Source organism: Syngnathus acus, chromosome 20, assembly GCF_901709675.1.
Source record: "Syngnathus acus chromosome 20, fSynAcu1.2, whole genome shotgun sequence".
Lineage (NCBI taxonomy): Eukaryota > Metazoa > Chordata > Actinopteri > Syngnathiformes > Syngnathidae > Syngnathus > Syngnathus acus.
In genome coordinates this window covers 8347501-8373465 of record NC_051104.1, presented here as the reverse complement: position 1 = coordinate 8373465, position 25965 = coordinate 8347501, and the positions used below count along the sequence as shown (strand labels likewise).

General features: G+C 47.8%; 2 protein-coding genes and 1 long non-coding RNA gene across 7 annotated transcripts in view; 2 read left to right on the top strand and 1 right to left on the bottom strand.

The window, feature by feature from the left end:
- Window positions 1-2308: 2308 nt before the first annotated feature.
- On the top strand, window positions 2309-23588 carry insig1 (insulin induced gene 1). 4 transcript variants are annotated; one of them, XM_037279520.1, is made up of 7 exons: window positions 18631-18744; window positions 19518-19645; window positions 19728-20079; window positions 20726-20850; window positions 20953-21119; window positions 21802-21901; window positions 22373-23588. In XM_037279520.1, exons 3-7 carry the CDS (start codon window positions 19734-19736, stop codon window positions 22400-22402), a joined length of 768 nt encoding a protein of 255 aa, XP_037135415.1. In that variant the 5' UTR covers window positions 18631-18744; window positions 19518-19645; window positions 19728-19733; the 3' UTR covers window positions 22403-23588. The 4 variants fall into 4 exon arrangements, with proteins under 4 accessions (XP_037135417.1, XP_037135416.1, XP_037135415.1 ...); XM_037279522.1 differs by lacking the exons at window positions 18631-18744; window positions 19518-19645 and adding an exon at window positions 2309-2322; XM_037279521.1 differs by lacking the exon at window positions 19518-19645 and having other exon boundaries at window positions 18627-18744.
- On the top strand, window positions 3179-8840 carry htr5ab (5-hydroxytryptamine (serotonin) receptor 5A, genome duplicate b). 2 transcript variants are annotated; one of them, XM_037279516.1, is made up of 5 exons: window positions 3179-3796; window positions 7002-7439; window positions 7504-7884; window positions 8149-8265; window positions 8368-8840. In XM_037279516.1, exons 1-5 carry the CDS (start codon window positions 3557-3559, stop codon window positions 8479-8481), a joined length of 1290 nt encoding a protein of 429 aa, XP_037135411.1. In that variant the 5' UTR covers window positions 3179-3556; the 3' UTR covers window positions 8482-8840. The 2 variants fall into 2 exon arrangements, with proteins under 2 accessions (XP_037135411.1, XP_037135410.1); XM_037279515.1 differs by having other exon boundaries at window positions 3185-3796; window positions 8149-8840.
- LOC119139126 overlaps window positions 22534-25965 on the bottom strand; it is a 24848-nt gene continuing 21416 nt past the window's right edge. Inside the window, exons 5-6 of the long non-coding RNA XR_005101304.1 lie at window positions 23648-23824; window positions 22534-23154 (exon numbers count right to left, since the gene is read on the bottom strand). This is a non-coding gene — a long non-coding RNA (uncharacterized LOC119139126). The remainder of the gene's footprint in view (window positions 23155-23647; window positions 23825-25965) is intronic.

Below are 25965 nucleotides of genomic sequence, written 5' to 3'. Positions count from 1 at the left end.
ATCTCTCTTCTCTTTCGTGTTGCCCAACTGCTGGCTGGCTTTCTTCTAACCCGGGTCGCACCGGGCAGCGTCGGCTCCAGCCTCGTGAGCGCTCCCAGGAAAGACAATATTAACATTTTCTCCGCGTAAATGTGGAATTAAGCATCCTCAATGTACTTTCAGCAAAGAGTGCACGGCCTGAGAAGCAGCCGTCGTGCATTATGATGAACGATCCAAGATCTGACTTTTAAAAGTGTGACGAGCCAAATCACGGCCTGGTGCGGTTCAGTCGCATTTTTTTTACCCTTCAAAAAAGCACTTTCCAAAAGCAGGGAAAAATCTTTCGGAAAAACAAAACCCCAAAAAATCATGATGGTAGGTGACAAAAACCTTTCAAGAAAATATTCAGAAAACATATATTGGTTAAAGAGAATAAAATGCTTGTTTTCAGGGGAGGGGCTGCTCACCTACAAACCAGAGGACAAAGTGGGGCAGGAAAATGCGCACCCCCATTGCGCCATGCACGCAATTTCAAGTCAAGATGGTTGACGACGGCCACGGCTCTCTGATTGCGGCGTTAACGAGCACCTCGGAGCTCCCCCGTCCGTCCGTCCGTCCGTCCGTCCGTCACTGGACACTTTTCCAAGCAGACTACACTGCTCTGTCACATGTCACATTCAGGGAAGTCGTGGATTTTTGGAAAACACAACGCCATTCTTTTCCACACAAAGCGCTAGCCATCAACATCAACACTGGTACGGCAATGATCCATTTTTGCAGATATAACCTTCACCTGCGTCAAGCAAGCGCTATTCAAGAAAGATGGCTGTCTCTCCAGTTGCACGATGGAGCGGCTCCTCCAGCCCAACTTTCTCGCTCGTCGTTTGTCCTTGAGCGCTTCATTAATTCCCCCCCCGTACTTTTTGGAGGACAGCACCTGGAGGCCATGGGAGTGCTTTGAAATTGCTGCAATTCCCAGTTAAATATACGCTCCCATTGGTTATTAAGCTTTTCAATTAGAATTCATCAAGAAAGAAAATTAATGTGCATTTGAGGAATAATTAAATTATAATGATCAAATGAGATTTGTTATGTTTAACGAGCTAACTAGTGATTTCAATTAGTCCAATTCTTCATTGTCATTATTATTTAATGGATTCAGTCCTTCCAGTTGACATGTGGTGTTCCAACTGATTGATCCTATTAAATCCATTGAGGGGAGGGGGGGATGTTGACTTTGAAAGCTTGCTAAAGACCGTTCTAATCATATCCGGAACGCTTCGGGGGGTTTTTTTTTGGATGGGTCATTTCAATCAGGAGTTGGTTTTTGCTGTTTTGCTCGGTTTCTTTGTTCGGGGTCTTTTTTTGGACGGGTCATTTCAATCAGGAGTTGTTGAGTTTCTTTGTCCACTGCAAATGGCATCTAGTATATTGTCCATTTGTATTGATTTAAAACCCCTTTTCCGACTTTGATGCAGGCCATAACAATCAAAGTGATGCTACCTGTTTTGATTTCCTACGTATACTGGTGGTGACTTGGGGGGGGGGGGGGGGGGGGATATCAAGTCTTGCCTTCATCTCTTCCAAAGTGGTTTGGTCGGCGCTCACCCGAGTTTACCGTCACGGCGAGTCAATGGCAAGCTAGATTTGCTTTCTCGCCTTTTGTCGGCGCACTTTCGAGGATGAAGCGTTTATCCCGCTCCCCCGCCGCTTCTCGTTCCGTTCGCCGGAAATGCGCTGAGCTCGGCGCGTCTTTTTTGGCTGAACGCACGCTGCCTCGTTAAGGGCGGTAATTGGGAGCTTGGTGCAGACGGACATCATTAGCCGGCGGGGGATGTGTGACAACGCATAGCTTCAAGCTACTGTGTGCGTGTGTTTAGTTTACTGTCGGAAGAATGACGCAACTGTGTGTATTTACATTTTTTTCTGTGGTTCTTTGTTGGAAATGTCACCAATTGATGTGATTTGTTGCTATTTCTATGATGCTCCACAAGATGGCGCACATCATCGGCGTCAAGGAAGTACTTTGAAGCGACTAAACCGTGAGGCGTTTGACTACTACTGTAATGCGGGCAAGCTTCAACAGGAAAGGGTCCATTTTTTGGACACCCTGGAGTCTTTTCGAAAAAGAAGTCACTAAATCACAACCCTCACGACTATGAATGATAATAAGACACTTGTTGTTGCTCCAATTGAAGACAAGCAGAGTTTGGATTCCCATTTTTCACCCAAGAGCCTCAGGCAGGGCAAAGACGTCGGTCGGAGTGTCGTCGTAAATCGCCGGGAGGAGTACGAGCTTCTGGGCTATTTGCGGCCCGGGCGCCGAGAGAAAGAGAGCGCGAGCGGGACAAGGTCGCCGTTATAAATTACTGCGGTGAAATCGATGAAACCACCACCACGCCTCGGGCCGGCGAGGCGAGGCGAGGGGCGGCGCGGCGCTCGTATTTCACTTTTTCTTAAGTAACGCGGCGCTGTACAGGACTGGCTGTTGAGCCAGAAGTGCCTCACTGCCTGCCGCTATCTGGGCTTTTTATTGTTGTTGCCTCAGACGGTGAATAAAGTTGCCTCACTCTTGCCTATATAGTCACCTAGCAGATGGCATGGTATCTCGCAAAACAGAAAATCCACATCATTTTGGGGTTGGCTTGTCCCTCAGTTGAAAGGTTTTAGAAAGGAGGATACATGCTTTAGAAAATGAATGGATGGATAGAAACAGAATGAGATGACTTAGAAGGGAGCCCTGTGGTACACTCCTGAGTTACAATTGTTTTGGATGAATGAATTGCAATATTTTTGGGCTTGTGTTTCATGCCAATGACGGAAGGGTTGACCTATTGTTTTGAAATATTTTTGCATTTGGTATCTATGTTACAAATGTTCAGCTATTGCAGGTAGATTTGGATCATCCGCCAAAATAGTAGTATTCCAAAAAAAAAGATTGCTGTACAACACACTTCCACAACATCAAGAACATGGGGGTTGGGGGTGGGTAGGGTTAGGGGGGGGGGGGGGGGGGGGGGGGGCGCCGCTGCAGGGCAATGACAATCTAGCGATTTGAGACTTGAGTCTCCTTGACTCGGTTAAAGCAAATCCCTCGGATTAGCCCGGGAAGCCATCATAAGGCAATATTGCTTAAGTGAAGGACCATGTTAACAGTTGAGTGGCTTTATTTGGCATCTTTTCAAACTGCTGCAGCAACTACATTGGAAAGAAAATGAAAAAAATCGGAACTACTAACTACTCCCTTTATGATTATTTTTCAAAAAAGCAGCAGGCATATTTAGTCATGTTTTCAAGTAAGATGGGAATGAGCTTGGGTAAAAGTAACCCAATGTACAGCAACCCAGCAAGAAGGCTGGAAAATCAGCCCAGCATTGTTTTGTGACAACAAGCGGCCACGTGCGCCAACAGCGATTTACAGGACCCCCAACTAAAAGAGGCGTCAACGTTGTCTAAGAAACAAGATGAAGACGTCATCTGCATCTGCTGTTGCATCCTTGCTTGCCTCCGATAAGGCAGCGCCCCATCCGTGCATCCTTCTTCACTTGGCTCAGAAGAACGCAGCGTTTAGCATGAAATGGACTCAGAATCCTCCTCCCTCCCTCCCTCCCTCCCACCTCTCGCGCCTCGTCCACCCCACCCCCTCCATGCCAACCGACGGGGTTCATCCCTCACGCTGTGTATGTGTGTGTGTAGTCAAGCCACACTGAGCCATCAGTCGCCCCCCCGCCCCCAAGGCGACGATGGATGCAAGCAAAGCACGCACGGAGGAGCACCTTCTGCCGCACTATTACTTGACGCTGGATCGCTAAACGGGGTGAGTGTGCACCTTTCTCGCTTTCAAATCATCCCCCTCCTCTCGGACCGACCGACCGACCGCTGTGGAGTCAAACATGTAACAAGTGTCTGGTGGCACCCACCGGAGCGAGTGTTGAGGAATCCTCGCGGGGACGCCGAGGAATCCTCGCGGGGACGCCGGCAAACCGCCGGGATTATTTTCAAAGTTGTCGCGTGGCAAGTTTTGCTTCCATTTGGGGGAGGGATTGAAAAAAAAAAAAAGAAATGAAAAGCATCACGTCGGCACCTGCGCGAGGTGACGAGAAAACTGCGCTACAAGAACCAAAAGACCGCATTTTAGAAGTCAAAGGAAATATTCCCTTCATAATTGCTTTCTGAACTTGGCTTTAGGTTGATTGAAAAGTCCAAATTGTCCCAAGGACTGAATTGGCTTGTTTGTCTTTACGTGGCCAGTACGGGTTATGCGCCGCTCATCAGGACAAGAGCTATCAAAACGGACCATGCGCACGCAGAGGGGGGGGGGGGGGGGGGGGGGTGCCTTTGCCAACAGAGGGTGGCATGGCATGGCATGGCATGGCATGGCGAGGCGAGGCGAGGTGCGGCGCGGCGCGGCCGTCTACTCTTAATACCCCACGGACCTTATGGAAGAGGCCCACTGAGCGATAGCCAACAGATCAATGAGCCACCTGAAAGATACATGAAGCTTCACCTCAGGGAGCCAGCCAGCCAGCCAGCCAGCCAGCCAGCGAGAGCGACTTTAGAATTTTTTGCCAAGAATTATTCTCCTGATTTGACATTCAGCGCGGGGGCCAACAATTCTTCGGTAACAAGCAAAACAATGAGACCCGATTGATGCCAATTGGATCCAAACCAAACCTGATGAGAATAACACCCAGTGGGGCTAATTTGCAACAAACGTGTTTGTCAGTCCAGTTTTTGCGTTTGGTTCACCGAGGCTATTCTGTTCTACTAATTTCATTTGGATGCAGCGGTTGCCGACATTTGAACGGCCTGTTCCGCCCAAGCGCCAAAATAGCCCACATCCTGTTGGCTTCTGAAAAGCAACTTTTTCCTGTCTGTCTGTCAGGCCGGACCATGTTGCGCAGATGCTCATCTGCTAAGGCGCCCGCCCTTTGGCTGTGTCACAAGCGTGTAAAATGAACGAGTGCATCAATATTACAGGCTAGCGGCTCCACTTAACGGACCGGGTCGAGGTTACCCAGAGACCTTTGCGGACGGATGGCTTATAGATGGACGGAAGGCGTGGGTCGGAATACACAAACGGCGACAGAGTCACGTGATGGCCATGAAGATATGACCTGTGGCGGCGGCAGAAGGCAAAGAGTGGCGCTGGTCCATGTATGGAAATGCCTGCGCATCAGCATGGCGACGGGACGGCTGCTCGTTCGCCGCTTTAATAGGCTAATGCGCTGCTTCTCAAAGGTTTTATGCCAAGTGGCAAATATTTTCAAGTACCACCGTCATCACCAGTCAGCATTTCAATCCAGGCACCGAGACGTCGGCCTTCATCGCAAACGGGACGGAGACCTCCTTGCTCTAAAACAGTGGTTCCCAAACTTTTGCAGGCTGGCGCCCCCTTTGGCTCCCCAGTGAATTCCTAGCGCCCCCCCCCCCCCCAAGGACCGGCATTTATATAAATAAATAATACATTTATATAAATAAATAAATAATACATTTATAATATCATTACCATTACGTTGAATTAGTGGGAGCACTGAGTTTGTTTCTCAGAAACGAGCCGGTCCCATCTAGACGTAATCGGAGACAATGACACCCGAAGTGATTTAAGGTTTGTCTTTTATTGCAGGATGCTTGGTCTCCATGTGTTGAAGCAGTTTTGAATGCTTCACTGCCTGGTTAGTTAGCCTGTCGCCACATATTAGCTTTGCGGGCTCGACTGGGGAAACATGTCACGTGACCGGGACGAGTGTCTTGACCTGAATTAATTGATCGTCGATTAAAAAAAAAATTCTGTGCGGCTTGCCGGCCCGGTACCAAGTGACCCACGGACCGGTACCGGTCCGCGGCCCGGTGGTTGGGGACCACTGCCCTAACCAGCTCAACACAACACAACACGGCGCGTTCTGGCGAGTCCCCAATTTCATGTTGACTTGAACTCAAGATGATGTTGACCGCCAGAATGCGGTTTTTATTATAAGATAAAATTCTGAACATTACAAGCTTGAAATGACAAACCTGAGCTTTTGCTTTTGTAGTCTATGCTGTCGGATCTGACTGGGCCAGAGCGGCGTGTTGTGTACAAATCGACTGCCGCCCCCCTACCGCCCCCCTACCGCCCCTTTCTTCCTCACCGCCCCCCCAGATCTTTCCACCGCCCCCAGGGGGGCGGTACCGCCCACTTTGGGAACCACTGCTCTAAAACAACATTTGAGCCATTGACTTTCAGGGGTAGCGGGTGCTCATGGAGGCTGCAGACAGACACCAGACAAAGGCAAACCAAAAAATCGGCTTTTCTCGCCGCTTCGATAAAGCATGTTCACAATCAATACGTATGTCGTTGCGTTCATTGAAACGTTAGGCATCCAATATAGGATACGAGTTGCCATCATGAATAAGTCATGCTAGCTGTGTAGCTAATAGCTAGTGAGATGGAGACGGCGTTCCAATACTTTTTTTGTTCCTCATTACATTTGGGCTTTTCAAACATTTCTGCCATTCTCTTCAGCATGACCCCAATACGCTTAGGTCTCCGAAAGGACGACTCGTAAGCGATGATAAATAGCAATGTTGCTTTTGGTTCCCGTGGTAAAAGAAGTCCCCGAGTAGCGCCGCGAGGCATCTGAAATTGCACTCGAAAGCCCGGCGGATGAGACGCTCGAGTGGCTTTTTCGTCATTGCGAGATCATGGCTAAACGGCCTCTTGAGCCAACACGTGGACTTCAAACAAAAAGAAACAGCCATGCGGTCGGTGGCACTTTGTCATATGATCCGCTCGTAACGCCACCGCTCCGTGCCGTTCCGTTTCACGTCACTCTCGGTCGTCCGAGTAAACGTGCAGCATTCAAAGCGCCAAAGCCTGGCGAGCTCATGTGAATCCACGTCGACAGACAACAGCGTCAAGTCCTCTAATATTAGCGAGCGCCCTACTGACGAGCCCAGACGTAAAGCCTACTTTCGAGTTTTAGGCCCCAGCCAGCGCCATCCCATCCACTGCATGTGACTTGCTCCAGCTTTTCTTCCAGATGCAGAATGACTCGACGGCCATTTTGGAATGGTCAAACATGACTTATCCCAACGTCAGCGCGGCCGACGTCAGCGTGGCCGACGTCAGCGTGGCCGACGTCGGCGCGGTGAACGGCAGCGCGGCCAACGGCAGCGCGGGCCGCGCGGCCGACGTCGGCATGGCCAACGCCGGCTCAGCGGGTGAGGCGTATCGGCCGTTCGCGCTGTTCAGCGTGCTGACGCTGACGCTGTTGGCCATGCTGGCCGTGGCCACCTTTGTGTGGAACCTGCTGGTGCTGGTGACCATCCTGCGGGTTCGCACGTTCCACCGGGTGCCGCACAACCTGGTGGCGTCCATGGCCATTTCTGACGTGATGGTGGCGGCGCTGGTGATGCCGCTGAGTCTGGTGCACGAGCTGAACGGACGGTTGTGGAAGCTGGGCCGGGTGCTCTGCCAGGTGCACACGATGACGACGGTGCTGATGATGCTGACGATGATGCTGACGATGAGGATTTTGCCAGGTATGGATCTCCTTCGACGTGCTGTGCTGCACGGCCAGCATCTGGAACGTGACGGCCATCGCTCTGGACCGCTACTGGTCCATCACGCGCCACCTGGAGTACACGCTGAAGACGCGCAAGAAGATCTCCAACGTGATGATCGCCCTGACGTGGCTGCTGTCCTCCATCATCTCGCTCTCGCCGCTCTTCGGCTGGGGCGAGACGTACGCCGAGGGCATGAAGTGCCAGGTGAGCCAGGAGCCGTCCTACACCATCTTCTCCACCTTCGGCGCCTTCTACCTGCCGCTCTGCGTGGTGCTCTTTGTCTACTGGAAGATCTACAAGGCGGCCAAGTTCCGGATCGGCTCGCGCAAGAGCAACACCGTCACGCCCATGGCGGAGGTGAGCAAATCTCGAGCCGCTAACGAGCCGGGTTATCGCGGTCGGTCGGTCGGTCGGGCGACTCGATTCGAGAACGTTGCGCCGCCCTTTGCTCCTCACGAGCCTCAAACAGACAGAAGAGCGCTGGGCTTTAGACACCTGACTGACAAATGTCTGGCATCCAAACGAGGAGCCGCTCAGCAGCTCGCGCACGTCGACGAGAAAGAAAGTCATTGGCGACTTCACGTAGTTCTTTCCGTCTAATCCCGTATTTGACCCGTGCAGGCAAAAGAGGAGGCCAGGCGGCCCCAGATGGTGTACACGGCGCGCCACGCCACCGTCACCTTCCAGACGGACGGCGACACGTGGCGCGAGCAAAAGGAGAAGAAGGCGGCGCTCATGGTGGGCATCCTGATCGGAGTCTTTGTGCTGTGCTGGATCCCGTTCTTCATCACCGAGCTGATCGTGCCGCTGTGCTCCTGCGACATCCCGCCCATCTGGAAGAGCATCTTCCTCTGGCTGGGCTACTCCAACTCCTTCTTCAACCCGCTCATCTACACCGCCTTCAACAAGAACTACAACAACGCCCTGAGGAATCTCTTCTCCAGGCAACGTTGAGCCAATGTCCTCGTGAAAGTGCTTTGGAAGGAAACACCGGGACGCAAGCGGGAGGGAATCCAATCAAAGGAGAGCCGGGAGACATACGACCACGGACGTACTGCGGGAGGAGGGAAGCCTCCACCCAGAGAGGACAGAAGCGCTCGCGGCTGGCGTTTACCAAACGGCTTGGACCGGCGCCGCTTCCGAGGCTATTAGCCGCTGGGAGCTGACCAGTGAAGGAAACCGGACGCTGCTGGCAACTTCGTGAAATCACAGCTGGAGGTACACCTGCACTCTCGGAAAAGTCTGGCAAGCAGACTCGAGGCAAACGCTATGTTCCCCGTCAAATTGGAGTAGCCTGACTGACTGACTGACTGACTGACAAAAAGGAACACTTTTCCAAGGGTCCAACCTGGAGAGATTTTGCCTGATTCCTACCAAACAAATGATGAACACTTCCGCCTCCTGAGGTCACTTTTAGCATGCCAGGCGTGTACTCGTCCAAGACGAAGCGTGGCAAGGTGCAGGTGGACTTCATGTTGTGACGGGCGGGCGGGGCTCTTCCGATCATCGGATCGGAGATGAAAGAAAGTGTACGTCCCGCAGACTGTGTTTATCCGCTTGACTTTGTTATTCCCAAGACGCTCTCTTTCTCTCTCACACACAGTTAACTCTTTTGCAACTTGGGGCGTCACGGGAACTTCCCGTGCGCCCCAACTGATTAAAAAGGTTTTGCATGGTGTTTCAAATGACTCCTCTTTCTTCTCGTTCTGATCTGCCGTTGAGCCTAAAAGGGGCAAGTCGTTGGACGGCAAACGTCTTCATAGTCAAGGTATACATACGCAAGAGATTTGGCCTCATTGTGCCCGCTGGAAGGGCTCCGCGCACCTTTTGTCCCATTGCTGCCAAATTTCAACCATATAGTTGGGCAAATTTGGAAATTGGCTCCATTTCAAAGTCAAAGTCAAAGTCAGCTTTATTGTCAATCCCTTCAGCCAGCCAGCCAGCCAGCCAGCCAGCCAGCCAGCGTCCACATTTTTGTCACGACGGAAATGTGGCTCAGCTAAACAGATTGAGTCGGAGGCTTGCCGGCGGCGCCGCCAGCTTACGCGGCAGAGTTAACGCCAAGGCCCCAAATGACCCTACCTAGCTTGGTTCGCTTAGCTAGTGAAGCTTGCGAGCACACGAGGAAGAATTTGGGTTTGTTTGTCTCCAGCATTTGCGCTCTTGATTCTAAAAGTGACATGGTTAACTTCTTGTGCACGTTTTCAAATTTGGACACTTGAATCATGTCTTTTGAAATCAGAGCAGAAGAAGAAGTCTATCATCACCATCGCCAGTCTTCATTGACAATGTTCTCTTCTGAAAGTCGCGCGGCTCACTGTCGCAGGTCATGTTTATTTGCATGCCTATTGTCTCTCTCGTGACCTCTTTGCGACACTCCAGCGGGTCATGAATAATTGATACCATTCCGAGTGGGAAGCGCGGCAAGTCGGTGAAGCAGATGTTCTTGTGCTGATGCAGATGCATTTCATTAGCTTATGAATAACTGATAAGATGGGGAAAAAAGTCATACACAGCAATCCATGAAGCGGGTGATTGCGCACACGCTAAGGGAAGCTAAAACAAAAAGGCAAGAACCATTCTAGCCAAGTCGCTTCATTTGGCTTGACGTCAAAATCACCTCTGTTGACACGTGGAGCGCAAAAAGAGAAAAACCACCGGCTCCAAAGACAAACCACAGCCAGCTCCAGCTTCCTAATCGCGATCGGGCCTCATTTAAGGGGGCCGTTTCATAGTTGGACAACAGCGGCCGGCCGGCCGAGCCGGGCTCGCTCCCTTGCTTCTTTGTCATCACCGACACAATGATGGAAGTCAACCCGCCGACGCGGCGCAGGCAGGTGATTGAAGATGAGCTTACTCGTGCTTCGTTGCCATGGCAGCGGGGCGACAGGAGAACATTCTGTACATACATACGTAGATAGATAGATAGATAGATAGATAGATAGATAGATAGATAGATAGATAGATAGATAGATAGATAGATAGATAGATAGATAGATAGATAGATAGATAGATAGATAGATAGATAGATAGATAGATAGATAGATAGATAGATAGATAGATAGATAGATAGATGGCCTGATTTGGATGCCCTCCTCCGGCTCCAAAACAGGTGGAGCCAGCCGTTGGCTTTGCCTGGCTTTGCCTGGCAGAGCCTGGTCCCTGAACGGGATGCAATCACACTTTCTTTAGTTCCTTACGGGGTCAAAGAAAGAAAGAAAGAAAGAAAAAAGAAAGAAAGAAAGAAAGAAAGAAAGAAAGAAAGAAAGAAAGAAAGAAAGAAAGAAAGAAAGAAAGAAAGAAAGAAAGAAAGAAAGAAAGAAAGAAAGAAAGAAAGAAAGAAAGAAAGAAAAAGAAAGAAAGAAAGAAAGAAAGAAAGAAAGAAAGAAAGAAAGAAAGAAAGAAAGAAAGAAAGAAAGAAAGAAAGAAAGAGAGACAGAGCACTTTGACTTCAAGCGTTAGCATCATTAGCTAGCGCACACAATTTTGTGTTAGAGACCAATAAACATAAAAAGAGAGGAGAAATCCATTCATTTCTATGAGCATTACCTCTGCCGGGCTAATCCACTTATTGATCAATCGGTGATGTGGCGACGGGAAAGTGCTGAGTGGGCACACGCCATTAGCTCAAGTGAGCATCGTGTGCGGGCGGGCGTTTGCCGGAGATGGCTTTGTACATAATGTGGGGCATGAAAATAAAATCAAGTGGGGCGTAAGCCAGCCCGTTTGTTAAGCGACGGTTTGCGAGCAAGGTGAAAGTCATCAAATGTTCCTTTTTCATGACATTAAAACATGTCGGCCCTACTTTAACGGCTTCTGGCTTTTTGGCGGAGTTCCTACAAGTTATTGTGCTCTGCCACGTTGGACAGAACATTAGGTACGCCTGCACTGCTCAACTTGTCAACAGCGTGTTTTGCCTTTAGCAAAGCGTCTCTGCTGCACGCGCCCATCTGCACACCGACCGACCGATCAACGGGGGTAATCCCACACCTTGGTGATGAATTCCGCCGGCACAAAGGAAAATATAGATGCTGTCATGAAAATTAAAAAGAAACAAAAAACACGTGTAACTAATGAGTCAACTTTGTGTGTAATTTCCTATGAAATAGACTCAGTGAAATGAGTTCAAGTCATACGGGATACAAGACTAGTATGCATCATTTAGTTCCGACGTCAGCTAGGGCCTGAATCCAAATGAAGTCATTCATGAAAAGATGTGCCACTCGATATCAATAAATGGATGTTCTGGGCTACGTTCAAGCCTTTGGCTGTGCTGTGCTGGGCTGGGCTGGGCTGAGAGCCATTTCCTACTCTCAGCTTTAACAAGAACGACGCTTGGAACGTCCAGATAGCCGACCGATTCCAATCATCGTGGGAGCACTGAGAACGTCTTGCGACATCTCGACCTGTCAAAGCAGAATGTCTTCTCATGGGACGGACAGATCTCAAGCAAGCTAGCAAAAAAGAGAGATGAGCAGATTCACAAGGTGAGTGAGAACAATTGTCCCTGGCTGACACATTTCCCTAATGAGCACTTCCATCTCACTTAGAGCAGTTCACGGTTGGTAATGTCAGGAAGGTATTCCACTTCGGTGCCCCATCCCATTTGATTTGGCCACGTAGCGTCAAAAGCTCTATCTCAGGCCAGAGCCTGTGTCCTCGGGGGGGCATGTTGGACAGTACAAATTCTGCCGTTCAAAATGATGAGAGAAATTTCCATCTTCATATTGGATGTACTTTGCGTGCTACAAACAAGGAGCCTCAGCTGGCAATTTTATGCACCAAGCGCGCTAATTCCAAATATGAAAAATCATTCGATTCAAAGCCGTCAAATGAGGAAAAAGCAAACACGTTGCCATTTGATGCAAGCTTTTATCCAATTTTGAACAACGAGGCCAATGCTACAGCAAACACAATCCTATTCAAAAAGCTGTTGAGAAAATAAAGAGTGAACACTCCCTTTGGGGAAATTCCACTTTTATTTTGCCATCCAAAACGAGTCGCTTAAAGATGCAAACGCTTTAAGAAACGGCGCAAACGCCGATCCAATTAAAAGCACAGCAGTTGGTAATGTTCAGTGAATGTCAACAGCCAGATGTCCGTCTGTCTGTCTGTCTGCTCACACATCAGCCATGATAGTCAAATATTTTGAGTGCGTTCATGTTTGACAGGTATGGATTGCACATTTTCGGATGACAATCTGGCATAGCTTTGCCCTAGTTCTGCTCAGCACAATAATGAGCTAGCAGCAATTCCAAATTCTTCATTAAGCCATTGGCAACCCATTTCGGCCTCAGGCTTTTTCTTCTAATCCGGCCGGGAACACCAAAAGGAAAATGGAGAAGCAAACAATGGATGTTTGCGACAGCAGCAGATTGGATGCTGAAAAATTCACCGTCAATTTCACAAGTCGCCAACCAGAAACAAGATGAGAACCTCGTCAGGGAATCCAATTTTTTTGCATGTGCAGATACTCGCGCCGCGTGCTCACACACACACGCACGCACACACACACACACACACACAAATATGCACATTTGTTAAACATCTGTGACAAAAGAGGCAATTTTGCCGCTAATGAGGCTCTCTCATGCACATTAGCTTGCTTCTCCTGATGTTTGTTTTGCTCCGAGCAACAACCAATATCGGCGCCGCCGACTGCTTTTGTCATCAAAGCAGGCACAATTTGAATCCATGTATTTGATGCTGCGGTTATAACAAGACAAATAAATCCAAGGTAAGGTTAAACGGCAACGCGGCAGCCTACGTAGCGCAGCGTCAACCCAGCACGGGTCGACCCGTCGCCGCCTCCAGGGTCTCGGCACCTGATGCTGCCATATAGGCAAAAGCGGACCGATGCGGAGCCGGGCCATCTGCGTATGCCGCACACCCGCCGAGCTCCAACGCCGGCCGCCGTCTCTTCTATGACTTTGTATGACAACATTCCCATGGGGTAAATCAAACCAAAAACAACAAAGCAAAACTACTCGAGGGCGCCTCATAGACAGAGAGGTAAGAAGACAGCAAATGTTTCTTTTTCTGTCTTTCGGGGACTAATTCAACCGTGGCGAGGCGGCTGGGAAAAGCCCCTCTTAATCAGACGCGTTTGTTCGGGAGCTGGCCTGGAGAAAGACGGCCACGTCGCTCGCTCGGCCACTCAAATCACCGCATAGATCTTTGCCTGTCCTGCCGGATCAATTACTGCGATGCATCTCTTTGAATAAAAGAGCACGCACCCGTCGTCCGTGTAGGTGTCCTTGTGAATACGAGCCGGGGCGAATAGATGGCGCCTAAAATAGACGCTAGGTCGGCGGAGAATGAATCAAAGGCGGGCGAGCTTGAGATCATCACAGCAAGGCACTCTGCGTGGAGATCAAAAGTAGAATATTTCTGCACCTGTTGCGGGGCATGCTGGGAAGTTTCCCCACAAGCTCATAATAATGCAGATGCTAAATCCAACAACCTTTCCGAGTTTCCCAAAAACCCCTCCCAATGTCAATTCATCTTATAAACGGATGAAAATTTGAACGGGTGAGGTGTGGATGCTACCTGAACATTTTCAAAAATGTTTGCGTGTCAATATGAAGCAGCAAAAAAAAAAAAAAAAAAAGCCGCAACCGTGACCAAGCAACATCCAGAAATGCCAGGCCGGCCTCCCACTTGAACTTTTGCGGCAAGCACAAATGTCAAATCCATGACGCGGATTAGTTTCGGATGAGTAAATAGTGAGCCATTGATTTGCTCTTCTTGTTTTATTTCCTTTTCCTGTGCGCGACAAATAAAGACACATTCTGAGGTGTCAGTTACTTGCATTTTCTTTCTTTCTTTCTTTCTTTCTTTCTTTCTTTCTTTCTTTCTTTCTCTCCTCGCAAACGACGCACCTAAATGGATTAGCGTTCTTAATAAAGTGATGAGTTCCGCCTGCGCCATTTCTCCAGACGTTTCCGCTTCCCGAGTGTGGACTAAATCGTCCATCTTGTGAAATAATTGAGTTACTAGGGAGAAGAAATTTTGATTCCCAGTCTAGTCCTTAAGGCTATTTGATGGCATTGCATCTTTTTTCAAACAAATGCATCTTTTTTTCAAACAAATGTGTACCAAAGCTTCCAAGAGCATTTTTCCCGGTTGGCTTTCGAGAACAAAATACACGGCGGCAAAGTGTCAAACTTGAGATGTAAGAAGCCCAGTTGTGCTAGCTTGATTGTTCTTTGTCATGGGAGGATTTGTGCTCGTGTTACTGAGAGCTCTTTTCCCAATCAAGACGGCAGACGTCAGCAGCCGCACTTCACGCTGGCTGGCTTTTTGATATGTATATCACTGTCAATTATCATCCCGGTTTCACTCTCCCATTATCCGCAATTAGACCACAAGAGAACTTGTGTCATAATTGCCCGCCTCGCCGGATAGATGAATTTGCATTTTGGCTCGTGGTGCCCCTGCTAAGCGCAAACTCGGAGACAATTGCTTTGTTGCTGATGACCGAGTGCTTGTACTCGCTCCTTCCTTCCTTCCTTCCTTCCTTCCTTCCTTCCTTCCTTCCTTCCTTCCTGCCTGGCTGCCTGGCTGCCTGCCTGCCTGCCTGCCTGCCTGCCTGTCTGCCTGTCTGCCTGCCTGCTTGCTCTCTATGTGTGTTTAGCTGTAAATGTGGCTGTGTTATAACATGACAAAGCGTGGCGAGCACATGACTGACTAGAGATGGACACAGACTGCCAAATGCAAGTACAAAAGTAAGACATCAAAAGCCATTTTTACCGAGAATGAAATCAAAGTAAAACTCCTCAACTCACTTTGGTGTACTTCACCAAGATGCCACTAGGTGGCAACATGTACAACAGGTTTTCTTGTTGAAGTAACTGGCAGTGGGAAAAAACAAAGTTCCAGGACTACTGCCATAAACAGTGGCGGCGGCGGCAGGCAATATGTGCCTTTTCTGATAATGGCTATTGATTACAAAAGCACGCATGTCGAAGGCACTGTGACCTCCTGTGGCTTAAGTTGGCGTTGGCAGCCTTTCCAGTGCGCGCGCGCACGCACGCACGCACACGCACACGCACACGCACACACACACACACACACACACACACACACACACACACACACACACACACACACACACACACACACACACACACACACACACACACACACACACACACACTGCTTTTTTTTAATACAACACAGTATTATTGTTATTATGCTGGCCCGGTATTTATTTCATGTGATTTTTCATCAACATTTTTGTGCCCGTATACCTATTTTTATTTATTAATGTGTGTGTGCCCTCTGCTGGTGGCTTGTACGTTGCTGCACACTGACTGCATTGGCGTCACAAACCGCAAGGTGCTTCAAGTTGATAACCAAAGTCCCCATGAAATGCCCTTCTTCCTCTTCGGCTTCTTTTTTAAATGACCTCTTGTTATTTTCATTGCCAGCCGATAGACAAAGTGGAGAGGCAAAAAGAGCCTTTCCCACAAAGCGGCCACAAACAGCAAGTTGTTCAACATTAAACCGGACAAGGCCCATTAGACGATCACGCTAATATGGCTTCATGAATAGGACTTGTGTTGCTACAGCTGCCTTGAAGGGTAATCTTATTACTCTTTACTCCTTGAAAATATCAAGTGAGTCACTTGACTGATTTTAAAAGTGCCTAACTTACTTAGTTACTTGGAATTTCAAGAAATCATTCAAGTCTAAGTTAGCTATCAGCACATTCAGCAGCCATCGAACGTAAATCAAGCAACATATTAGCAGGCACAACTTCAATCCAATAACACAATAAGAGCCAGAATGATATAAGAATTACGGAGAAATAGTAGTACTGGCAGTCTTGGCAGCATGCTAACTTAGCACACAACAAGCCATCATTTTCAATCTTAGCATCCATCTAGGTGAAGCAGGATTAAATGACACCACATTGAGCAGTCGGCTGGTGATGAGCCAGGATAACCATTGGCCGTTTGGGAGGCGTTCCGTTCCCGTCTTTTACGTCCGCGCACTGGAATAGAACGGAGCTTTTGTGTACACAGGCTGCGCAAACTCACAGAGGTTCCTGATGTCATGTATCAGCTGCATCTTATGCAACAGTTCACTCGCACAGGAACCACTTTTGGCATCGGCTCTCTCCATTCAAATGTAGCTTTGTTGCCATTGAATTTTACGAGGAGAAGAAAAATGCTTTTCTCTTCAGGCATCAGACGCTCTGGGAGACGAGCAGCTTGATGTTTCTCACCGAAATCCTTCCGCAACTTACAATGCAAACGATAAGATAAACAGCTGCTACCGATGTTACACTTCACACGAAATATGAGATATGGTATTACTAGTTGCTGTCTGTCTGTCTGTCTGTCTGTCTGCTGCCCGCCCGTCTGTCCGTCTGTCTGTCCGTCTGCCTCCAACATTTTTGTTTTCAAAATAGCAAGCTAATGAAAGGGAAATAGATATTTCGTGAGATTGAGCCATTTTTTGGTGTCACACAAGCGTGAGCACCAAGTACAGATGACACACTAATGTGATACAATATGATTGTGTTATTTTAAAACTAAGAACTAGCTAGCTCGCTAGCTAGCTAGCTATCTTAGTGCCAATGTAGCCAAAGGATGGATCATCTTGACACCTGAGCTTACTAAAACGTTTAGTAATCCACCACGCTTCACGACGGATTAGGATGTTTTCCTTCCCAGTTCACTCGCAGCGTTTAGGTGGAGAAAAAAAAAAAGACTTTGATAGATCAATTTAGCAAAGCTACCTCGGCAGGCCGGCCGGCCGGCCGGCAGGCCTCCCTGCGTTAGCGACGTCTCAATCCCCTGCTAATCTTCGCCAAATTGGACACGCTACTCATTCCAAGCATGCCGTCTTCCTGCCTTATCTTTCTCTTCTTGATCCCCCCTTGGAAGGCGCAAAACATTGAGCATTTTCATGCTAATTGCAATGTAGCATGAGCTCATTGGGTCCTCAGCCATCTTTCCATATTATTATTGCCATTTTATATTTTGCACACGGTCTTGGTTGCTTTTGAGGCCATTACAGTCAAATGAAATACTTGACACATAGTGTACATGCTCCAACACTGATAAGCAATCATTCTCTGAATTGCCAAGTAGAAGAGCGAGGGAAACGTATTCATGAGGGGAACACTTACCCTTTCAGTCCTGAGGCGGACAAACACATTTGGGTTGGATTGAAGCTTTTCTTTAGTGATGCACCACTTTTTCCACCTTTTGTGAACTTCAGAGGCTCCAGCGAATAATCCGAGTGAGCACACGGACAGCTGAAATGGGGGCAAGAAAGGAAATATGAGCGATATGGAAGATTTACAAGAAAAGTAGTGTTTGAGCAAAGGCCAAGCATTTCTCTCATCAAGGCTGAGCCATAAGAGCTATATAAAATAAACCCGTTTGTTTGGTTCAAAGAGCCTGTATTTGAGCCACACAATTCAAACAGCACAAAACGGTGCCATTTTTATTTGAGCTCCCGTTTCAAAGAAAAGTCATTGGGTTGGGCCTGGAACAAATCGAAAGCGCTCCAACCAAATGACACTCCGGGCTCGTCGGCTATGCGGCGCAAACATCCAAAATCCCATTCGGAGAGCGAGCGTACCGCACGGAATCAAATGGCAGATTTATCTGGAAAATGGAGTGATGACACGGTTTACAACTCCAACTCCAAAGGTTGGCAGAGTGAAAGAAGCTCGCTCCATCCCTCCCTCCCTCCCTGCCTTGCTTGAGCAGGCAGCCTCCTTTGAGACCCCATCTCCTCCAATGCTAATACATGCTCGGCTAAAAATTGACACACTTCCACGCTTACGTTTGAACTTTGAAGTGGGAGTTATCTTAACTCTTGCTCTTCAAGCCTCTGACAACAAACACCCTTTTATTGAGCTGGCACGTAGGCACTGTTTGGGGCGGGGGAGTGTCTTGTTATCATCTAGAAATGGGCCATCGTCTGGAAAAAAAAACCACCTTTCCATGTTATTGCTGAAAAAGGACACGGCCTGGGCATTGAACTCGTGTGTGGCGTACGTTAATGTTATCAAGCTGACGTGCGGCTTAACACGCCACGCCTCCCCGTGAACTTTGGTTCAACAACACGGGCAGCTTGACAGCACATCGTACCACTGACCTCGTTCACAAAAGGCCGCTAGACTATAAAAGGCACGCGTGTGCATTGTGACACGCAATAGTTGGTCTGCAGAAGGATAGGACTGTCTTTACACTGGTATGTGCACTTTTTCTCTGTTTGTAGCGCAACTTGGCCTAATTCATTGTTTGGGAAAAGAATTGAAACAACAAAACTAAATGTTACGGGTATTTCTCAATGTACAGTACAATTTCAAGTGGAATGATTCAGTGGGGGCGCACTGGTTAGCACGACCGCCCGCCTCACAGTTAGGAGGGTGCGGGTTCCATCCCACCTCCAGCCCTCCCTGTGTGGAGTTTGCATGTTCTCCCCGGGCCCGCGTGGGTTTTCTCCGGGCACTCCGGTTTCCTCCCACATCCCAAAAACATGCTTGGTAGGCCAATTGAGCACTCCAAATTGTCCCTAGGTGTGAGTGCGAATGGTGTTTGTCTCTCTCTGTGTGCCCTGCGATTGGCTGGCGACCAGTTCAGGGTGTCCCCCCCCCCCGCCTACTGCCCGATGACTGCTGGGATAGGCTCCAGCACACCCGCGACCCCCGTGGGGACAAGCAACTTTTGAAGGAACATTTTTGCATTGCATTTGGTGGCGTGTTGTGACTACTTCCGCTTCCCCCGCTCCGCTCGCTTGGTCGCTCGCTCCCTCCCTCCCTCCCTCCTGTTGTTGTGGCGCATGGGGAGGTGGGGTGAAGTGGCGTCATAAGACACACCGCCCTCTGATTGGCCGGCGAGTCTCACCCGACCCAGCTGTCTGGTTGTGTTGTCTGTCCGAAAGAGAAGCTGTTTAGCTATTTGACCGCGCCGGGGTTTTAGCTCCTTCTTCTCTGCTCTGCTCTGCTCTTCTCTCCCTGCCAGCGTGCTGATAATAATGTGAAGAAGCCACTCTGCAGTGGTGGGGCGAGGAAAAAAAAAAAAAAAGCCAAGTGACCGGTTACACCATCTGGCGAGTGGGAGATTGGAGCGAGCGAGCGAGAGAGCTCGAGGTAAAGCAGAGACGGTGACGTCACGGTTATTTTTGTTGGGTTTACTTTTCTTTTTTCTAACCTTTTCTCTTCCTATTTTTAGTGCCAAATGTCCAGCCTGGATGAGCAGTATTGGAGCTGCTCCCGTGCACCGCAGTTGGAACACAATCGCACGCCGTCGTCGTCGCCGCCGACCAACTGGTTGGCGTCCAAAGGCGAGGAAATGATGTCCATCATCACGTCGGTGCTGGGAAGCGCCTACAGCTCGCTGCACCGCCACCGGACATTCAACTTGATCCGTCGCGGCTTGGTGCTCTTCGCCGTGGGGGTAATCCTCGCCCTGGTGCTCAACTTGCTGCAAATTCAACGCAACGTCACACTCTTTCCGGAGGAGGTGATGACCACCTTGTTCTCGTCTGCCTGGTGGATCCCGCCGTGCTGCGGCACTGGGGCAGGTGAGCGCCACCGAAAACAGCTGCACATTCCAATCACCTGGCTTGCTTGCTTGCTTGCTTGCTTGAAGTGTTGTTTTACATGTAAGTGGGCCATTATTCAACAGTGCGCGTGGGGTGGGGGCAATCGTATGGGAATGATTCAGTCGTTGGCTAGGATATCACTTGTCCCTGCGGCGGCGGTGGTTTATCATGGTGGGCTTCTATCATGTTTATGACACACGTAAAGTAAAGGGTTCAATGGAGCCAAGTTTGTGCTGCTTCAGATATCCTCGCGCTCCCATTGGCTGCCAAGAGCAGGATGCGAGGCGAGGGGAGCCGCGCTTTCATTGGTCTGAGTCATAACGGGTGACTGGAAGGGCGGGGCTTTGAAAGGAAAGTCTTTGTTTGAAGGAGACGTGACGGACGGCAAGTGGGATGGGACAAGACGAGAACATTTGAACGCGTTGAAAACCAACAACAATTAGTGGATCTGTTTTAAGTCCCTATTTAAACATGTCGTTCGCATAATTGCTTCCCTGTCCCTTTTGTCAAACTATACGAACGTGAAGCTTTTTAAAAAGCATGAATGTATTTCCTCTTTTCATGTGTGCACACTCAGCCAAATAACACTCCTTTTTTGTCTTTTCTTGTCTCTCCTCGCCGGCAGCGGTGGTGGGCCTGCTATACCCGTGCCTGGACAGCCATCTTGGCGAACCGCACAAGTTCAAGCGAGAATGGGCGAGCGTCATGAGGTGCATCGCCGTCTTTGTGGGCATCAACCACGCCAGCGTTGTATCCTTACAATAACTGCCAATCATCCTGAATGTCCTACAGTAACCTTAAGTGTCCAAATATTTGAGGATCAAGTTGTCCCTAACTTGGCACTTGAAACAGAAACTGGACATTGACAACAGTGTGCAGCTGTCGCTCACCCTGGCCGCCCTTTCGCTGGGCTTGTGGTGGACCTTTGACCGCTCGCGGAGTGGCTTTGGCTTGGGCGTCACCACCGCCTTCCTCGCCACCGTTTTTACTCAGCTGCTGGTCTACAACGGCGTCTATCAGTACGTAAACGCACCGGGAGGCACATTGTGACATCGTCATTTCTGAGGAGAAAACACACAGTAGAGCTTGGAATTTTGCCAGAAGAGAACGCACAGGTGAATGCCACAGATAGTGCAGGAAGGCAAACAATCTCATTGGAATTCGAAAGATGCTTGAGAAAAGAGCACCATCACATCACAAGTTGAACTTTGTGAGAAGAAAACACATTTACCACCAGGTGAACATAAATAGCAACATCATTGGCAGATAGTGCAGGAAGGCAAACAATCTCATTGGAATTCGAAAGATGCTTGAGAAAAGAGCACCATCACATCACAAGTTGAACTTTGTGAGAAGAAAACACATTTACCACCAGGTGAACATAAATAGCAACATCATTGGCAGATAGTGCAGGAAGGCAAACAATCTCATTGGAATTCGAAAGATGCTTGAGAAAAGAGCACCATCACATCACAAGTTGAACTTTATGAGAAGAAAACACATTTACCACCAGGTGAACATAAATAGCAACATCATTGGTGAGAAGAGACAGTACAAATGTTTTCACCGTTGTGTCGTCATTTGTGAGGAGGAGAAGAAGAAGACACGAGACATGACATTGAAATGTAGAAACTGCACAACCACAATTGTCAGTCATGAGAAGGCAATGCGTTTCAGCAAGTTTGTAATTGTGCGCTGCAGGTATACGTCTCCCGACTTCTTGTACGTGCGCTCCTGGCTGCCGTGTATTTTCTTTTCTGGCGGCGTCACCGTGGGAAACATCGGACGCCAACTGGCCATGGTACGTCCACCATATTTGTTGAAACTGTCATACTGACATACGCTTGCTCGTCCATTTAAATTGAGAACGCCACTTGTCTTCAAGAAGTCCTTTTGGACTCGATCAATTGAGTCATTCCTTTTAGTTAGCACTGCATTGCGCATTCAAATGATTGCAGTCATTTTTCAAAGCACTTGCTAGAGCTGGGAGTGGCAGGCACGGACGGGCGCGTTTGCCACGTGACGATTAAGTGGTAAACATTTCAAGTTGAGGATGCCGCCGCAAATTGGACCTGGCTCATTTGTCAACGTGCAATGAAAGGTTTGACAGAGCAGCCGAGGGAAAAAAAAAAAGAAAGAAAGAAACACTGGCCATTTTCAGTCTTTTGTCTGAGTTTTAAATAGAAAGAAGACCAGGTGAAACTAACACGCAAAGGCACTTAGGATGAGTTGTTTCTTTCTTCATGACCACATTTGAATGTCCCCCCCACAGGCTAGTGTTGAGAAGCCGCACAGCGACTGAAGGCAACGGACCCCGTGGCCACCTCAGCAGGACAGTGTTTGCCTTTTTTCTTATTTTGACTTCATCGCTGGTTTGACTTTGACTTTTAAGACAACAGTCTTTGAAAGGGAAACTTTCTGGATTTTTGTTAGTTTAGCATGCCGTGAATTGAGACTCTTTTTTTTTTTTTTTTTCCTCTCCTCACTTTTTGCCTGCCTTCTTTAAAGTGACTCTACCACATTGTGGAGGGAGGAATGAGGAGTGTCCCCAGGAGTGCCAATTGGGCTAGTTGCTAACTAGCATGACGTCTGCAAGATATGATTATCTTCCTTGTGTGCTTAAAGCTAATTAAGCCAATTAAGCAATGGAATTAGGTTGCTACATTTCTGTTGTCAACCAACTGACAAGATGTTCTTCTCATAAATGGAAAAACAACAACAACTTAGATTTTAATATGTGATGCTGGAGAAATAATCAGCTAGTGTCATTGTCATTCAGACACCAGCAATTAGCCAGTATTCGAAGAACAGCCTCCAGAATTCATCCAGTATAATCCAAACAGGAGTCAGAGCAACAAAAAAAGAAAATCTGAATTTAACCATTATCAGCACCATGAAAGTCATGCCTTAACAGGTCCGGGCGTCACTGAAGCCCCAGATATGAATTGGTATCAAGAAAATGCAAGTCCGAAATGAGCTGGTGCGGCAGTTGGGAGCGCCAAAACTCCGGGAACGAGCCAGTATCCAAAGAATGGACAGACGGAGTTGGTCTGTCTGTGTGTCAAGCGTTTCGGGAAGGGGCCGAAGAGGAGCTTTGCAATCTGTGATTGCCCGTGTATTGTCTGTCACATTGTATTTTTGCTTTTGTCACTATCAAGCATTGTGTGGGGGTTGTATAACAAATGACACGAGCATACATACATACATACATACATACATATTCAGGTGTTACGACTGTCAGTATGTTAACTTGGGGAGAGGTGAAGTGCAATCAGTACATGCATGCGCAGGCCAATTCTTATTTATTATCATTTCTGATATGTCAGAAGTCGGGATGCATAATTGATCCGCTCGGTGTCAGGGTGGATTCAGTTGCATTTCAGAAGCTTTACTTTGGTTTTGAGGTGATGAAGCACCTCGCCTCGTTTGTGATTTGGTCTATTAGCCTTTTTTAAACTTTACCTGAAATAAAATACATATGGAAATGATGACTGCTGTGTTTATCGTGGGATCCTGGATGGGGGCATGGCGCGGATGATCAGTGCACCTGCCTGCCTGCCTGTCTGTCTGTCAGGGTCCCCACTCACTTTTGTGGAGCTGAAAGTGGATAGGAGAAAATATTCAGGGTTCGCTCGAGCGGAGAAACAATCACATGTCGTGATGTGCTATTACCACAAGATGTCAGCATCGATCCTCAGCTCGGCCTCTGACACTTAGCACAGCCCTAGTGGAGAGACGAAGAATAGCATACAATAATTGACTTTACAATACAGCATCCACGTTTTTAATGCATGTTAAAAAAAAACAGGTGACGTCACTCAGAAGTGCGACTGTAAAGATTTGACCCTTGCTGTATGATGTGACTAAAGTGCTGCTTCAGAAGCACTCAAAAAAAAAAACACATTTTCGTGTCTAATGACACCATATGGAATGATTTCACTGTGTGACACCATTTGATTTTTTTACTTTGCTTGCAGTAAATGTTTGAAACTTCATTTAATTGACTTACCCACATCACTTATTTGATGTACGATAGCTCCATATTTGCTTTCTTATTGACTTGTGCCTATTAATTTACTTTATCTAGGGAGATTGTTAAAGTAAGTATACAGTCACAAGATCATTATTAAACATTTATCCCAACAAGGGTATGTATGATAAGAGTATCATAATTCATTATTCAATTAGACAGCAGTTTTCAAAGAACCAGATGTTGCTTGACAAAAAACGTCACATCATGCAGGAACGTTTGCAAAGGGTCTTTTCAAAAAATCGACACAACTAATGTCAAATATGGGTTGTTTTTCATGCCGCTCAATTCAACCTGGCAAAAGTGAGCACGCACGCACGGACGGACAACATATGCGCCGCGCCCGCCGTTGAGTCAAAACAACTTAGGTGCAGCCAAGGTGAAAGGGCCGGCCGGGGCTGCATGCGCTTGCAGGGAGGGAGGGAGGTGGCGACCCTATTTTAGCCGGCAACGAGCGATGCCACACAGGGAGAGAGCGGCTCGGGTGACCGCCCGCCCGACCGACCGACCGACCGACCGCTTTCGTGGCCCCGACCTGCGAGGGAGGAGGAGGCGCCACCGCCACCCGGCCGACTTTGAGCACGCAAATAACATAAGACGCATTGTTGTCATCCCATACGCCAAACAAGGTCACATCATTAGAGCCAACACCTAACTATTTGGTTTTCGCAATGGGGGAAAAAAACCCCGGTATTTTTAGACTAGAATGCCATTCACAATGGATGAATTTCCGTATCAAGTTCATATCATTTGATTGCGACTTCATCATCAGTATTTTATTGGTTACTGCAAACACTTAAATATTCACACCAACCCTTTTCAAAACGAGAACATCATCATTTTTGTTGAATAATTTGCTGATAATCGCTGGGTTTTGGCATACTTTTAGCCACTTCATAAGGTGCAGTCCAAGAAAGGAAACGAGAACTCAAAATTTTCCATTATATTAATAACTAAAGGTGGGCAGTTTAACTGACACTAGTCGGTACACTTTAATGAAATCCCCCAGCCAGAAACAAGAATCTGCCTGGCAACAGCAGCTAAAAATAAACACGAGTGTAGAATTTTATTTGAGTTGACTTTTGTCACTGTTTTTCTATTCCAAATTCAATGATGCACACCTGGCCTGGCGGGTGCAAAGTTTACGTGGAACAAGTGCTTTTCCACCTGCCCCGCCGAAAAGGAAGTGGGGGACAGACAGGGGCACAAGGACTGTGGACCATCCCAAGTTCCAAAGCTCCAAAGCTCGGCACCCACCACCACCGACCGACACACAAGCAAGCACGCACGCACGCACGCCTCACGGGCCACAGTGCAGCGCTGCAGGTGGACTTTGACATAGAAATGAAAAAAAAAAAGTCACTATTTTTTGTTTTTGACTCCTCGAGAAATTAGAAAACAACTATTTTGGGGTTTTGACTCAAAGTCCTCGATTTCTATTTGTTACAATAAGAATAAACTTAAATACAATAGCAATTGTTACATGTTTCACGATCAAGTCATTTTTCCACTGTTAATAAATTCAACGTGTTTTTCGATGTGTAATGTATCAATGTATAAAAAATGTATCAATGTATAAATTCAATGTGTTTTTTCAAATGAATGAAGCCACAATGTTAAATTACAAGATACGAATGATACGTATTTTTCCTCTTAGAATATTGTTAAAAAGTTTAGCATAAATTGAGATTTATTGTTCACAATCATTAAAGTTTATTTCAACTTTGCCTAGTATGACGAATTCAAGACGCTAACCATAAATTATTTCATACATCGTTACTATTTGTTTAGATATAATTTTTTTTCCATTGATAGATTTAACGTTGGGATTTTCT

Excerpts from the sequence above, each read along its gene's own strand:
- htr5ab (XM_037279515.1), top strand. The coding sequence starts at position 3,557 with ATGGACTCAGAATCCTCCTCCCTCCCTCCCTCCCTCCCACCTCTCGCG. Across the intron at positions 3,797-7,001 it reads ACGCTGGATCGCTAAACGGG|ATGCAGAATGACTCGACGGC; the intron begins GTGAGTGTGCAC and ends CTTTTCTTCCAG. Across the intron at positions 7,440-7,503 it reads TGGGCCGGGTGCTCTGCCAG|GTATGGATCTCCTTCGACGT; the intron begins GTGCACACGATG and ends GGATTTTGCCAG.
- insig1 (XM_037279522.1), top strand. The coding sequence starts at position 19,734 with ATGTCCAGCCTGGATGAGCAGTATTGGAGCTGCTCCCGTGCACCGCAG. Across the intron at positions 20,080-20,725 it reads GTGCTGCGGCACTGGGGCAG|CGGTGGTGGGCCTGCTATAC; the intron begins GTGAGCGCCACC and ends CCTCGCCGGCAG. Across the intron at positions 20,851-20,952 it reads GCATCAACCACGCCAGCGTT|AAACTGGACATTGACAACAG; the intron begins GTATCCTTACAA and ends CACTTGAAACAG.